The sequence below is a fragment of the Trematomus bernacchii genome, unplaced genomic scaffold (assembly GCF_902827165.1).
Source record: "Trematomus bernacchii unplaced genomic scaffold, fTreBer1.1, whole genome shotgun sequence".
Classification (NCBI taxonomy): domain Eukaryota; kingdom Metazoa; phylum Chordata; class Actinopteri; order Perciformes; family Nototheniidae; genus Trematomus; species Trematomus bernacchii.
The window spans coordinates 11,991,800-12,007,106 of record NW_022987564.1 but is presented as its reverse complement, the minus strand read 5'-3'; the positions used below and the strand labels follow the sequence as shown (position 1 = coordinate 12,007,106).

At 40.7% G+C, this 15,307-nt stretch overlaps 1 protein-coding gene across 3 annotated transcripts in view; it reads left to right on the top strand.

Moving 5' to 3' along the window:
- The window catches only part of rbms3 (RNA binding motif, single stranded interacting protein), a 256,131-nt gene that overhangs the window by 50,050 nt on the left and 190,774 nt on the right, over positions 1-15,307 (top strand). For 2 of the 3 annotated variants that reach the window (XM_034124684.1, XM_034124683.1), the window contains exon 3: positions 3,000-3,182. The exons of the other annotated variant lie outside the window; for it this stretch is intronic. In XM_034124684.1, the coding sequence (XP_033980575.1) occupies positions 3,000-3,182 (183 nt within the window). The remainder of the gene's footprint in view (positions 1-2,999; positions 3,183-15,307) is intronic. 3 annotated transcript variants of the gene reach the window in all.

Sequence of the window (15,307 nt, the reverse complement as noted above, 5' to 3'; positions counted from 1 at the left end):
AACAACTCTCAAACGTAGCTCTCGAACGGCAAAAAAGTCCTCACTTTCCAAAGATGTTCCCCCTGCTAAAGAGAAGATATGATTTGCTCTTGTTTAAAAAAAATAACACTGAAAAACACAGATTTTATTCCTCATCATCCCCCGTGGTATATTATGAGAAAATCAACTGCAGCACACTCTGAAACAGAAACACATGAATGCACTCACAAACACACGTAGGAACCAACCAACCACACACACACACACACACACACACACACACACACACACACACACACACACACACACACACACACACACACACACACACACACACACACACACACCCCACACATCTGTTTGTCTGCATGTAAAACATTCTCCCTAAGAGGAGGAAAAGCCTTGAGTAACCAGATCCGATTGGCCCTTATATAAAATGGAGAAATATGGGCGGATTGTTGCTCTGTGACGAGCCGCTGAAAGACTGTGACATGAATCTGAGTCCGGGGACCAATCATGCATTTCAGTCGAGGAATGTCAAGACCCTCAGATCTCAGCCTCATGTTGAAACTCAGTCCAATCCCTGTGATTTGAAGGGTGGATATCTTGTCACTCATGCAGCAAACATCACAGCCTAAAAACATTTTAATCAATGGTTGTTATCTCTTATAAACGTATATATATATAAGAAACATTTCAAATGTATCTCTCCCTTGAGATATGGTCTTTAACAAAGCGCCTGGGTATAGAGGCATTTGTTCTAAACGCCTTGGCTGAATAAGCCTCATTTATAAGGCCAGTGGAGGTTGTTGCATGGCTTGGGGCTGCACTTAAACTCTATGAACTTGCAAATACTTAAACTAGAGGCCATGCAGCTTAATGTACCATACTTGGGGCTGTTCCTTCCCTTCTGGCTTTTACATTGGCTGTAAAATATTGTGAGAATGTCTCTATAGCACTCAATAACTTGCTTCAGTGAGGCGAGGCTCTAAATGCTGATTTGTTGTTGGTAAAATATATCATGCCCACACAGTGTTTTCAAATGTTGACCCTATGACTAAACCTGTCATTTGAAGCCTGGGAGAAAACAACAATGAGTTGGAGAAAAGCAGAAGAAATACATTTTTCCCCCCCATTTTTTGACACTGTTCAAAACCTGGTGATTCAAATTCAGTTCTTCACATACTGTAGTTGTCTATTCTTTCCCAGAACCTACGGCTTTTATTACACCAGTGGGCCTCTTTCATGCACCTTTATGCACTCTATGCTGCACTGTATAAATGCATTTATCCTGCTTTGGGAAAAACGGCCGCCTCCTGTTTCATATTAACATGAACCCTAAACCTGTCTTTATATATTGCATGTATTAGACTGAACTTTGGCTTACGTTTCCCCCCTCCGGTTCTTTCGTGATGAAGAATACGAGACTGGCAAGCTTTCTAAGCACAGCTGTGAGTCTCTGTTGCTGCCAGCGCTCCCCCTCACGATCCCCTGTGTGGGATGGCCTCTGACCTCAGTGAAAATCCTACGGGGGCTAAAAGAGCCTGTTAATGCTCACTCGTGATGTACAGCTGTGCTTCATTCAAGGTGGTTTGTCTTTCCTCTCACCATGTAAAATGTAAATGAAATCATGGAAAAACTGGTCTCAAGATTGCATCATATTTGATGTAATCATGAAAGATCAGAGCAATATATATAATTGAATAAAAAACCAAAGAAATATGTATTATATATTTCCTTTAGATCTCTATTTAACACACTAATTGTATCAAACACTGTGGAGCAATTAAACATGAGTTTCATTATTTAACAACCTGTGATTGTTTCGTCAGCAGTATGGTCAAAAAAGTGGACAGAATAATGTCCGTGGCCAGATTTGAGTTCTCATCTTTGTGCAATAAAAACTGCTTCTTTTGGCCAGCCAACAGTTATTACCTAAACGTTTTAAATTCAATTTAAAATGCTTACTTGGGGACATTTGAACTGTCAAAATTGGCATTTGTTCATGAAGAATTTACTTTAACTTGTGTGTACGCTGAACCCCTATTGTAGTATGGATAGACACATTATAATGATGGATAGTCCGCTCTTAGTCTACCCCTGCTGGTGTGCGTGATACATTTTTGAACAAATCAAAAACGGCCCTGCCCTAATTGAACAAGGTTCGATTATGGTTTATTTAGCTTATGACATAGGAGAATCAACCCATACACTTAATCCTCCCGCTTTTCTGCAAACTTTATTTTTGAGATGAATTGAGTTCTTTGTCTATCCAAAGTACTTTTCTGTGATTGACAAGCAAGGCAACAGTACCAATTTACTCATGCAGTAACACCTGCTGTTTGGAGACTTAATACAGGTTGAAACAAGCTCTCTAAGTGGCACTGCTAACCACAGTTTGCAAACACTATAGTATTTGCCCTCTGTCTTTTCAAAATGCCCTGGATTGGCATTAGTTTGCCCTGTATTTTTTTCCATCGCTCTAATGGCCATGACAGCCCAGGTAACCCATCTCGGAGCGCCATAATCCGTCCTGTCAGCAGACTCAGCCCTGTGTTTCCTGGACCCTGGTGATACCCAATACATAATGCCACACTGGGAAGCCCATTGCCAGCCTGTAATCCAAGCATCTTATCAAACCAATCAGCACTTTTCCAGCAAGAACACATCTCGACCGTGACGGAGGGGGGTTTCACAACATCTGGCGCTCGGAGCAGAGAGAGGGAAGGGAGGGAGAAAATGAGGGAAAAGAAAGTGTGAGAACAATCTTGATGCTCTGGTATGGAGATTTTAGATCAACACCACGTCCTGCCTTTCACTTTCGATACAGGTCAGCGAGCAGGCAGCCAGTTGTCTGTGCTTGCCCGCTGCAGAGTGGAGTTATATATTGATGTTCTTGACGGTAACATTTGTCACTGCGCTCCCTCACAGTTCCTCTCTTCTTCTCTGTCTCTCATCCACACTAACCTCTTCTCTTTTTCTCCAACCTCCTGTTCTCCATTTCCTATCCTTCCCTTCAGCCAAGTGCTGCGGAGAGAGGTTACCACAGCAGTAAGGCAGCAGCCACTGGTAGCCGTGGTGGTCATGGGGCCTGGAGTGGCCCCTCCTTCACCGGTACAAGTCTGCAAAACTACCTATCCCACCAACAACACCACCCCCAGTCCCAGCACACAAGCTACACCTACTGCCCGCCCCATACAGCTGTGAGTACAGCCGGTTTCTCCTTTCTCTGTGTAACTTCATGTCTCTTTGTTCCTCCCATCTCTTTGAATACTTCCCTCTTCTCTCTGTCTTGCTTCTTGTATTTAATCACTCCCTCTCTGCTGTCCATTAGTGGCCGTTACTATCAGGGAAGCTCTTATGCACACAGCAGATTCCCTTCCTCCATCTCCCTCCCCTCCCTTTATCTATCCCTTCCCTTTAATCTTTCCCTCTTTCCCACACTCTCCCCTCTCAAGTCCTCCTTGTGTATATCACTTCCTCTAACTATTTCTTGCTCCCTTCTTCCCCAGTGCTATCTCTTTCTTTTTACCCTCTCTCTTCCCTGCAACTTAATTTGTTTTTCTTTCATCCATCCTCTGCATCGACACTACAATAAGAGACTAATTGAGGTAGAGACACTTTTGGACGGCTTCCCTCGTCATTATCCTTGGAATTAATTGCTGTTCTGCAATCCGTTTGATTTGACTTTATTGGTGCGCTCTGGTTTTTTAATGCAGCGTTCGGGGTGTGACTGAAACCTGGGCACGAGTCGAATTAAGGAATTGTATTATCGTCATGTTTCTGTCACAGCCACAGAGCTGGAAACAAAGATTTGGCTGTTTCTTTAGTCCTCAGTATTTCCTCCTCTAATAAATATATTTACAAGATTTCACACCAAATCTTTCTCTCACACCGTTTCATTTCCATTACGACACTCGGATTTTCTCTCATCTGACATACGCACCACTTCAATTCCCAGCTGTCAACATGTTGAGCCTCCCTTAAAGCGCTCGCATGCAACCAATGACGAAATCTAATTGGATTTAGATATAATAATCATCCCTGTGTGTTGGCTTCTTGATGCACACAGAACTACTTTGCATCCATTCCTTTGATATTAAGGTGACCGTACATTTAGGCTCTTTTTCTCTAAAAAAGGAAGGCAATTAGCTTTGAGTGCTGTGCGTCACTTACAAACTCCACCGTGGCCACATTGCGTCTACCAGCACCACCTACTGCTAAGTGAAGCAGGGTTGTTTTAAACAGTGTTGTGTTGTGCAGTAACAGGAAGCAACAACAGAGAACATTCCACAACACAGACAACAAGGCTGTGGTTGTTTCTGGGAACATCTTGGTCCTTTTTGTTCTTAACTGCCCAAACCCCTGGGGGATACAGTCATCACCATCAACATCCACACAGGACCCAGGAGAGTCTGAACTCTTTCATCTGGCTGGGATGGTTCGTCCAAAAGCTGAACTAACACGAAGCCACTAAGCATGGTCTGGTTTTTTGAGTATCAAAATAATCTGTCCCTAGACCAGAAAAGTACTGGGTATTCGTCTAACCAGACAAACAGTAGCTGTGTTACTGTAAATAGGGCTGCCATTGAACCTTAATATTTGTAACCTTAATACGACTGAAAAGATCTCGAGTCAGACCTACACTCACATGATATGGTCTTATCAGTCTAATGTTATGTATATCCAAAGCACCATTTTGACTATGGCGGTTTATTTCTCTGTCAGAAATTCCAGGAGATAAACATTGGGTGTATCACACAGCCAGCAGACAAGAGTTAGATAGTGTAAGAAATTCCCTAAATGGCTTTGTAACAGATAACACACTCACGCAAATTCAAGACACACTCCTTTCTTTTTTCTCCTTCACTCTTTTCTCTGTTTTTTTGTGTGTTTGTGTTTTGTGGGCTGCGAGGCCACACTTCTCACTCAGTACCCGCTTAACTGGCCTTGGTTACAGAACACCAAGGGGTCATCAAGCGCTTGCCCGCATCTTGACCCTCCAGCTTCAAACCGTAGCAGACTCTGCTGGCTTTAACTGGCCTGTTTTCATGAGACAGTGGGGTGTTTGTTTTCTTTTCAGCAGTTTTCATTTCGTCCCAGTGGGAAGCTATTTCTCCCACACTATCAAGCCTTTCGACCAGGGCTGTTAAAAATCCACACTTTGGCCTCGAGGAGGAATCACAGTGCCTGGAGATGGCTAATCCGCAAACACACACTAACAGTCAACAGAGTTCCAGCCTTTGAGTCTGTCTTCTGCATTTTTATAGCTTCTCACGTGCCGCACAAATCGTATATGGATCAGCAATCCTCACAAACAAACTAATACATTCTCCCCTCCCTTTTCCTCTCAAGCACCCTCCCCATATAGCCTCTGTCATTGTTTTTTATTGCTTCCCTAAATGCTATTGTAATGTCAGGCATATTAAATGCATCGAATGCCGAACAGAAAGGGAAGAAAAACAGAACTGATAGCTCAGCATGTGTCTGTCCTCTTGGCTGAGGGAGGTGAGTAAATAAAGGGAGAAAGGAAAGCAAGCGAGGATCCAGCAGAGATCAAGAAGCTTTGCCTCCAGTGGGTTTGTAATTACAATGGAAGCGGATACATTTCCACTCTTAATATGGTGGGATGAAGACCCCTCAGGGGGGAAGGTGGTATGACAAAACAGCAGCGGAGAAAGTCATGTAGAAGTCAGGAGCTGTGACTAGAAAGAGAGTCCATGAGAGATTGTATTATTTCCTGTGAATATGCAACGCTTACTTCGACAAGACACTTCTTTATACTATGAATTTCTGTCTCCAATATATTTTTGTAGAAACATTATTGCTGCTTGAATTGTGTTCTCCTGTAAGTGTGACATCCTTGCACTGCACATGAAACAAAGCTGGTGGCTGGTTGGTGGTGTGATCTTTGGGTTATACTTTAGTTTGTAAATACATCCACGGACCAATCACATTCATTTAAACCTCTCCTGTTGTTGTTTTTTTTAGTTGCTATGAAATATCACAATGGAAATGTAGACATGTAAACACAGTAGAGACACAGAGGAAACATTAGTGACAACAAAGGGGAAAACAGAAAGGCCTCACTTACACCACTATTACTTGTACTATTAACCAAACAGCTTTATTGGTTAGATAACAGCTTTGTTGAGTGGTCCAGCCGTCAGGTACTTTAGTGTAATAAAACATGACAAACTAATCATAGCACTTGGTGTTATTGGATTCTTTACTTAAAGCCACATGGTCTGCAAAGACTGCCATTGCCTTGACTGTGACTAAGCCGCACATTATAGATTTTCTGGTCTATGGAGAATTGATCACAAGCACAAAGGCAATGGCAAAGACAAGGAAACATGGTGTGTAGGTACTTTACGCTAATTGGTGTGACAGAGCCAATGTATGGGTGATAGCAATAATGGAGTGAATGTACAATATCAGTACAAGTGTAGACAGTGTGAATTGAGTTTCCACTGTGCTCCAGGAGTGCTGCTCTTGGGATATTTGATATTGGGCATCTCGCTTTGAGACATTTTCCTATGCAAGCCTCTTTTGTGTTTGTGACTGCCCCATTTGTGGAACTGAAAGCAGCATTTAAACATAGCTATGGAGTTGCAGTAGGGGAAAAAAATAGTGCCATGTTTTGCAAGAATTCAAAAATAGCAGAACATTCTGAGAAATGTTAACGATTGTTTCTGAGTCGTGTAATCAACACATTTCCAATAACTACAGGGCATGGCTAAGTACAAGAGTAAAAATGTATTGAAAAATAGATGTTATGATTTCAAAATTACACAACATGTTGTTTACCCGATGAAATATTCTGCTTCTATCCATATTTGTTGGCATTATGCCTTTCAAAACAACATTTTCACTGCGGTCAATAAACTGTTTGCTCTCCCGCTTGCCAAAAGCAAAGAGAGGCATGCACTGACCGATCAGCTTCATTAAAACAAACATTATTCATATTGTGGGACATCATATTAAAGAAATAATTTCAGTCCATTTTTAAAGCCATTCAACTTGTGCTTAGAGGATTATTTTTCATCGGACTTCAACATATTTTCTTTGGGAAGAAACATTGTATTTAACGGAAAACGGAGACCCTGCACTGCTGAAAAAGCGCACGTGTTACCAGTCAACTTTCAATGCTTTTATAAACACATTTTTGCATCTGTCCTCTGAGGTGTTTCATTTTCTGATGGTATGCCTCCTCATTCAACAGATTATCTCCAAAGTGCTTTATCCAGATGTTGCCAACATTGCTTCAATCATTTTGGTCCCTGTAGTGTAGATATTACTGATTTTGGTGATAGTGTTTCATTATTTTGCTTATTTTACTGTACACAACTGGGAGACTCTGCATTACCAGCTAATTGCATCCATGTAGTGTGGTTCTAACCAAGTTAACCAGAGCTCATGCAGATGTTTGTGTCAGAGAGTATCAGAGTTGAAGTCCCTTGATCATTTGCTCTTGTTGTGACAAGATATATGAGGAAAAAAACTGCGAATGAAATCTGAACTCCAGGGCCAGCCCGCATTGCGTCTATGTGCTGCTGCAGAGTTCATCTTTCTTCATAACATACAGAAAGAGACACACACACACCTACACACGTGCTGCAGAGGAAAACAAATCTCCCTTCTCTCCTTTAGGATAACAAATACTCCACTGCTTGGGAAGTGGTGCAAGAACTGTTTGCCGTTCGACCATTTCCATATGTTATCCTTCCATATGGGGACTCTTATCTTATCAGGCATAGATAACAAGACACGTTTCTCCCCTAATGAAAAGATTTGAGTGGGTTATCAATCTTTGATCGGAGGACATGGACATCCCCGTGAACCCTTCAATTTAATCTGGAGGTGTCACCCGGGCAAACTCAGGTTTTGCTACCTCATTAGACTTGCCGAGCACACACTGGCCAATCATTCAGTCAATACAAACCGGCTCGTAGGGATTCCTCGCACATCTCTGGATTCACAAGGTCTGAAGACTCAGAAGACACTGAAAGGGAGGTTTTTGAAAAATAAGTGATAATCAGAGAAATAGGAAATAACATACAGTATTATTATCAAACCCCTGATTACACAGTACTACTCTGCGTTTTAACAAGCAACCAGAAATAGGATTGAACTATCTTTGTTTATAACTATAGAGTAGGTCAGTCAATGATTTCAATGATAAATCACCACATTTACAAATGTTTTCATATTCATCACATGTAGGTGCTACCGACTCACCTTTTCATCTGTCTCTCTTTGTGAGGCCCATCGCTCTGGCACAATTCTTGGTGTTGTGATTAGCTTAATTAGCCATAACTCACAAACACCCATTTATACAGGCTGACAGATGACACAGTCATTTAGCTGAATGAATGGCCTGCCTGCTGGCAGCGCGTGAGGATGCGTTCGCTGGCTGATGGCCTGCAAAAGGCAGTTGAGTTGAAGCTTGTTATCTGTGAATCGCCTCAGGAAAGCAAAAATTGTCAGACTATTAAGGAATGAAGAGGCAAGTAAGGTGTGACTTATGGGTGAAAAGGAGTTAGGGAAGATGATATGGCCAAAAGACTAAGATGTAGTTCTACAATCATCAAAATCCCAGTTTGTCTTTTTTGATGCATTCTTCAAAGACATTTTTTTATCCAAGAGAAGAAAGGCTGAATTCCCGGTTGCAGAGGTAGCAGATGCCGTTGTGCACAGTACATGTGCAGTGCGGCTGTGAGACTTTCTGATGGAGTACATTAGCTTACATTTTAGAGTCTGAGTCTCTTTCATCAGCCCTTGAATGAAGAGCATTGCTCATTCCTCAAATACTGCAATGATTCATCTTTGCCATGAGCTAGATGGGCTTTGTCCCAGTAATTCATTTAGCTCTCGGGACAGCAGTTGGAATGAGTGGTGTCTTCAAGGCCTAATTAAAAGAAAATTGTCTAACATATTCTAGGTCACACTGCTCAGAATCTCTAACCATTTAGGAGGGATTGTTAGGCACTGCCGCCTCGTCCTTCGCGGGCTATTTTGCCTGCTGATAGAGTGGGTTGCAGAGAGAAAAACAAATGGTTTTATTTGCTTTGTTGATTTCTTCAGGCACCATTTGAATATTGAGACACTTGATGTTTTGTTTATCATTGGTCGCTTGAGTCAATAACTCAATCTACTTAAGGCTTTGTGCTCTGCATGTCTTTGTCTCCATCTGAGGATTGTTTATTTGAAAGACATTTCATGAATCCTCCTTGTGGAAACAGACCCATAATTACCGTCCTACCCTCAGCTGAATGAGAATGTAACTGTGCATGAATACCTTTTGGTTTAGTATCACTTTCTCTAAAATAACTGTGGTTGGAAGCGCAGGTATTGGCACCATATTCATCATCACAAATCGGCCGTAGTACTCATTTTATTGAACTAGTCCGACTAAAATACTGACAGACAGGAGGTGTCTATCTTATCAGTCCTCATAATGAGAATCAATGACTTTAGTTACTGGCACAGAATGGCTCTGACAGTACACACACTTACACACACACACAGGTTCTGAACAATTAAGCGTGAGCTGTCGGGCTTAGTGCCTGGGTCCATTGTAAGCGCTCTAAACCTGTTAGACTGTGACAGACCATTAAAAGGCTGCCAAGGCTTCCTTAATTTGCCTCAACAGTGCACACTAAGGCCGAGTGACTGAGTGCAGTGAGTGTGTCTCTGTGTATGAATGTGCATTAGTTCTTATGACACTCCTTAGCTCACAAACCCCCCCCCCCCCCCCCCCCCCTCTCTTGCGACCATCCCCGCCGCCTCCACAGTAACATTTACACACACTTACAGTTTGACAGTATCAACACCATCAAGTCGCTGGAATATATCTGCCTCCATTTCTCTTCTGGTATAACAGTATTACCGTATAGTGTAGACTTTGTGTTTATTAAGCCATATTCTTCAGACCATTAAAACTCCTGCCAACACTAATGTAGTTTCTGAGTCATTATTTTCTGTAAATTGTTAGGAGCATAATGTAAACAACAGTAATTATCTTTGCATTGCTACAGTGAGTTCAAGCCGGTATCCCCATTGCTTGTCAGCTTATATTATAATATATACATTCCTATTATGCTTGTATTGTTGGACACAGTAACTGCAAATCTGTCAATTGTATTGATGTTTGCAATACCCTGTTAACAAATGTCGATCAGGCCAATCAGGTGCCGGTGAATGTTGCTGAAAAGGGAAAAGTAAATTACATGTTGCTCACCATGTTTGTATTTTCCAGCATTTATAATATAATAAGCTGATAATATCACACTTTTCTAACAGGTGTATTTTCCAGAGTGTTTTATTCAAATAATTCCCTACATAGAATCAAGTCCAAATTTTAAAACCACTTCCCCTTTAATTACTAATGCAGCTGACAGGATCTTAACAAAATGCTCACTGTCATAACGTCAAAGCACTTTATTTGAAAGTGCACCCATTCACAACATAGGAAAACTCTGTGTGTTTGACACTTCTGAGTAAATGCTTTTTGGGTGTATGTTTCACCTAACAGGCATTTCCTGTCGTGACCAGAGCTTGGCTTTCTCGAACATTAGGAATTAAAGGCCCGGGCCACACGATCCTCAGAGCCAGACCACAGGAATATCCAGAATCTGACAAAGCTTCCAAGCCCCCGCATGTTTCATTTCCTATTTCACAAGAGCGGGCGGTCCATGCAAATTCTTGGCTGCGGTATGCCACCCGTCTTCATTTAGCAGCGGTTCGTGGTTGATATTAGATGTTGGACACAATGGGAGATGTTAGAGGGCGGATTAGGAAGGATGCTGGCAGATCTTGCATGAATTTAAATGGGTGCCTTTTCTTGTTCAAATCCTACTGACTGTCATATTTATATGTCATTGCTTGCTTAGTGCTGTTTCTTGGCCATGTTTAACAGCAAATTCGGAGCGTCTCATCTGTGAAATCGTTCTTTAGAAAATCAGTTTGCACCTGTTACTTTCTGTTGAGGTGATTAGTCAATGACAGGGCAAGCCAGAGGAACATAAATCAACCATCCTGAGCGGTAAATGTGACCTTAATTCATAATGTTTCAGTCTGATCATGCCCTGGTTTTTCAGCTACACATACAGACACGCACACGTTTACACACTGACATCCATGTACAGATGGGTTCTCATATACGGCTGCCTGGGGCTGTAGCATTGGCTTTAAAAACACCCCTAACATCTGTATAGCATTATGGTTGATTATACTGGTCCTTCAGTGCAATCATGCAATGCGGGTATGAGCAATGGGTAAACATGAACCGTATGGGAAAGACATGAGATGAAGCCTGAGCTATTCACATGAAGGCATGCGGCCCATGGCTACATACACACATCAACACACCCTAACACATTCATTTAGAAAATCTGATTTTTTTATTTTTATAATGGTGAAGACTTAACATTAATTATGTAGTAAAGATTCTCCCAAATAGCTGGGAGATCTACTACACTTGTAGATTACATTTCGGGTCCAACATAAACCAATGTCTTTGAAAGCTAGTTTTCATTCAAACTTTTTTAAAGGCTGTGATATAACTTTGTACTTTATTGTTGGGTAAATAAACAGAATCACACCAAATGCTTATTTCAAAGCATATAAAGTTGCAGCAGAAGCAGTAATTCACTGTTTAACAAGGAGAACAATTCTTGTAATGCGGCTAACCATATTAGTCAACTCAGCCTACAATGCTCCCTGGAGACTTGAGAGTAAGTGTATGCAGCCATAACATTGTCTATGTATAAAAAAGCATTCCTTATGCTGATTTATTTTTTTCATTGAAAGTATGCAGAGAAAATGAACTCAAAATGAAGCGGCTGTGGTACCACAACAGTGACCTCCTGAGCTTTATTTAGTTCATTATTTATTTGATTGGAAATACAATTTCAACATGCAAGTCCCAAGCAGATGTACAGATTGTAGAAAGCCCCTTGAGGAAATGGCAAGGGCTTCTGGTGTTAAAATAAGTCAAACAATAAATACTATAAAGTCAAATTGTTACAGTATATTGAAATATACAAAACTAGAAATAGCAAGATAATACAATGTAACATTACAGCCTTCTATCATATCCTTCTTTCGTCAGTCTATGTTCAGTTTTCGTTGGGACTTAGTCAGAGCGATGTTGAAGACTGTAATTCCTTCAGGGAATGAAAGGTGTTTTTTTCCCCGATTGTGTTCAAATGAAATCACTTTCTGTCGCAAGTGCATGGATACAATTATTACAAGTTGTTGCCCAATTTTGGTTAGACCTTGTATAGGTACAACATTAAAAGTGCAACAATTAATCATCCCACATCTGCCGAATGCCTTGTCACTGTCCATTGACATTTTAACTGTGCAAAAATATGGACTCCATCGCTTTAGGTTAAAAACACAGCTTTGAAACAATTCAGGGGTAAAAAGATCCAGCATATCATGGTCCTGTTGTGTGATGAGCAGCAGTTTGACAATGTGGCAACTTTAATCATATCTCTGAAACAATACATCACTATTTTGTCTGTGTAGGAATTGAAAAAGGAAGAACGGCTGAATGCATGATTTTGTTACCGTGTTGGGTTTTGCCGCCTAGCTAAGCTGCAGGGGTATTATTTGATTTATTTAACAGCTCTGTTGTTTTTGAAAGTTTCACTGTGTGTTGTTTTGGCAGAACAATGCGGCGCGTGAACAAGTCTTAGTTGAGGAAAGAGCTTGATGGTTCACTTCTGGGTCGGCTCTGTCAAGCCACATAAAGCAAAGGCATTGCACACTTTGTTACTGCTATAAAATAGTGCAGTTTAATACGACAAGGACCACAATGCATCTGGGCCACAGTGTTGACAAGTGTGGAGATTTGTCAGCATTTCCTTCACCTGTTTCGTTATAGGAAAACCGCTAACACTTTATATTAATGTACAGATATTCGCCATCAACTAGTTGTTAATTAACATGCATATTGGCAGTATATTGGCTCTTTATTAGTCTTTATAAAACACGTATTAATGCCTTATTCTACACGACCATATTCTACAACCATTAGTTAAGAGTTTGTCCTTAATAACCCTCTAATTAGTGCGTATTTATTGTAAGTAAGGACATTGTTTTACATGAGTTTGGGTCTTAATATGCTCAATATGGGCCTAATAAGGCAGTAGTCCCACAAGAATAATAATAATAATTCTCCCATAATAACACCTAACAAATATGGTCTATTCTTATGTAACAAGACATGAAACTACAAGTGTTAATGTGTCAAAATAACTCAAAATGTGGTATTTCTAACACAGAATATGTTCCCTATTTTAAAGTGAAGTCTTTTGTTCATAACAAATAAGCTAGTAGTTTGACTCTAATATGTTAATGAACATTGATAAGTTAACCTTAAACCTACTGATGATGATGATTAGGGCAGCACGATTTGGGGAAATAATCTAATTGCGATTTTTCTGACAGATATTGCGATTGCGATTCGATTTGCGATATTTGTTTTTAAGCGACCCAGCGGAAGTTTATTGTAAAATGCGGCCATATCTCCGGCTAGGAAGGTCGCATCAACGTGCTCCCGTCTCTAGCACCCCCGCAGCCCGAGCTACGAGTGAAAGAACTAAACTTACATGAAACTTCCGTTGGGTTGCTTTAAAGTCAAGCTTCAGTTTAAGACTCTCCCTGTAATAGATGTAAAACATGTGATGGAGCATTACTAACCTGACTCAGTTTGTTTCACCAGACCATCTAGGAAAGCTCCATTGGAAGCCATTTGGAAAGGGCAGGCACTTTCAAAAATACTTGGCAAGTGATTGGATCAATCTGTCTATCACCTTCTATCATGGGCCACTTCTGATTGGTTAACAATGGCTGGTACATGTGGAGCACAGCACTTCTGATTGGTGTGGATGACTGACACACAAGAAGAACAAAAAAATAAATAATAATAATGTAAACAAAAATCGCAGGCTTTGCGATTTGATAATCGCATCATTTCAAATTTCGATTTAAAATTGATTAATCGTTCAGCCCTAATGATGATACAAAGATACATACCTTGTATCACTTTTCTTCTAATGGTAAACAATCCTGTGTGTGATATTCTCCCTCCATCCGTCCTCTCCCAGCCTTGGTTTATGAAAGGTGAAAGGTTTGTCGGAGCCGCTTTGCACGATTTAGTTGGTGCACTTTGATGACTTCAGTACTACTAATTATACAGGCGCCGCCAAGGCAATCTCAAAGTGCATCACCCTGGAAGTCTAACACACTGATATCTAAATGTTACCCAGTGGAGTTGCACCATAAAGTGAACGTTCTTAATCGACTATAGGCTTTCTAGAATCTTAGCTCCATCTGGAAGTATTGCAACACACTAATCCCAGGATAATGTTCAAAAAAGTACTCCATGTCAGAGATATGCTACCCACTGTGAGGTGCATCGTGATGTATGCCAAGCATGGTTAAAGTTACTTAGCTCATGCAGACATGTATAGCATACATTACCGTGCCCATGAATTGTGCAACAGTCTTTAATAATGCATACTCCTTACCATTTAAATGGAAGTCTTTTACTTAAGGCCCTAATGACCTAATTTCACTTCTGACAATTTGGAGAAGGTTTCCAGTACTAATTATCAGAGGGGACATATTATACACATTTTCTGGTTCATTCTTATATTTTGGGTTTCCAAAAGATCATCTTTGAATGCTTTTGTGTCAAAAACACCAATTTCCTCAAACTGTCTGAACATACCTGTATTTGTGCTCCGTCCTGTTTTAGCACCTGTGTCAGACCCGTTTGCTCTGATCGTCATCCCATAAAAACTGGGTTGACTTATTTCACAGTGTTTGGGATGATAGGCACTCATATGTCCCCTTCAAGCTATAACGATGCTTTGTTTTGGTGTGTATGATAGTTCAGAGGTGTTTTCAGCCTGTCACTCATCAAACTAATCCAGACCTTCTGCCTTTTGTCCAAATGTGCATTTTTAGTGTCAGCATCTCCCAGGATGTTAATCCAAATTCAAAAATACTGTATATCTTCAAAAACCACTGGCATTACTTAAACCTGAAATAAAAGTAGATAGCAATTGAAACAAGCTGTAATGCAACACTGGCATACGTTTGAAGTTAATAGTGATGATTTGTTGGTGAAAAATCTCACATTTTATACATTCAGCAGATATACTGTAGATCGACATTTGACTGTATTTTTAGTGTATTTTCTCACCACCTAATGAATACAAGTCCTATATCAAGCTACGTTTAGCTCTGAATTTGTTCTCCTCATATTACTGGGTCAGAATGGCGACCATGAACAGAGCAAACATCCCCC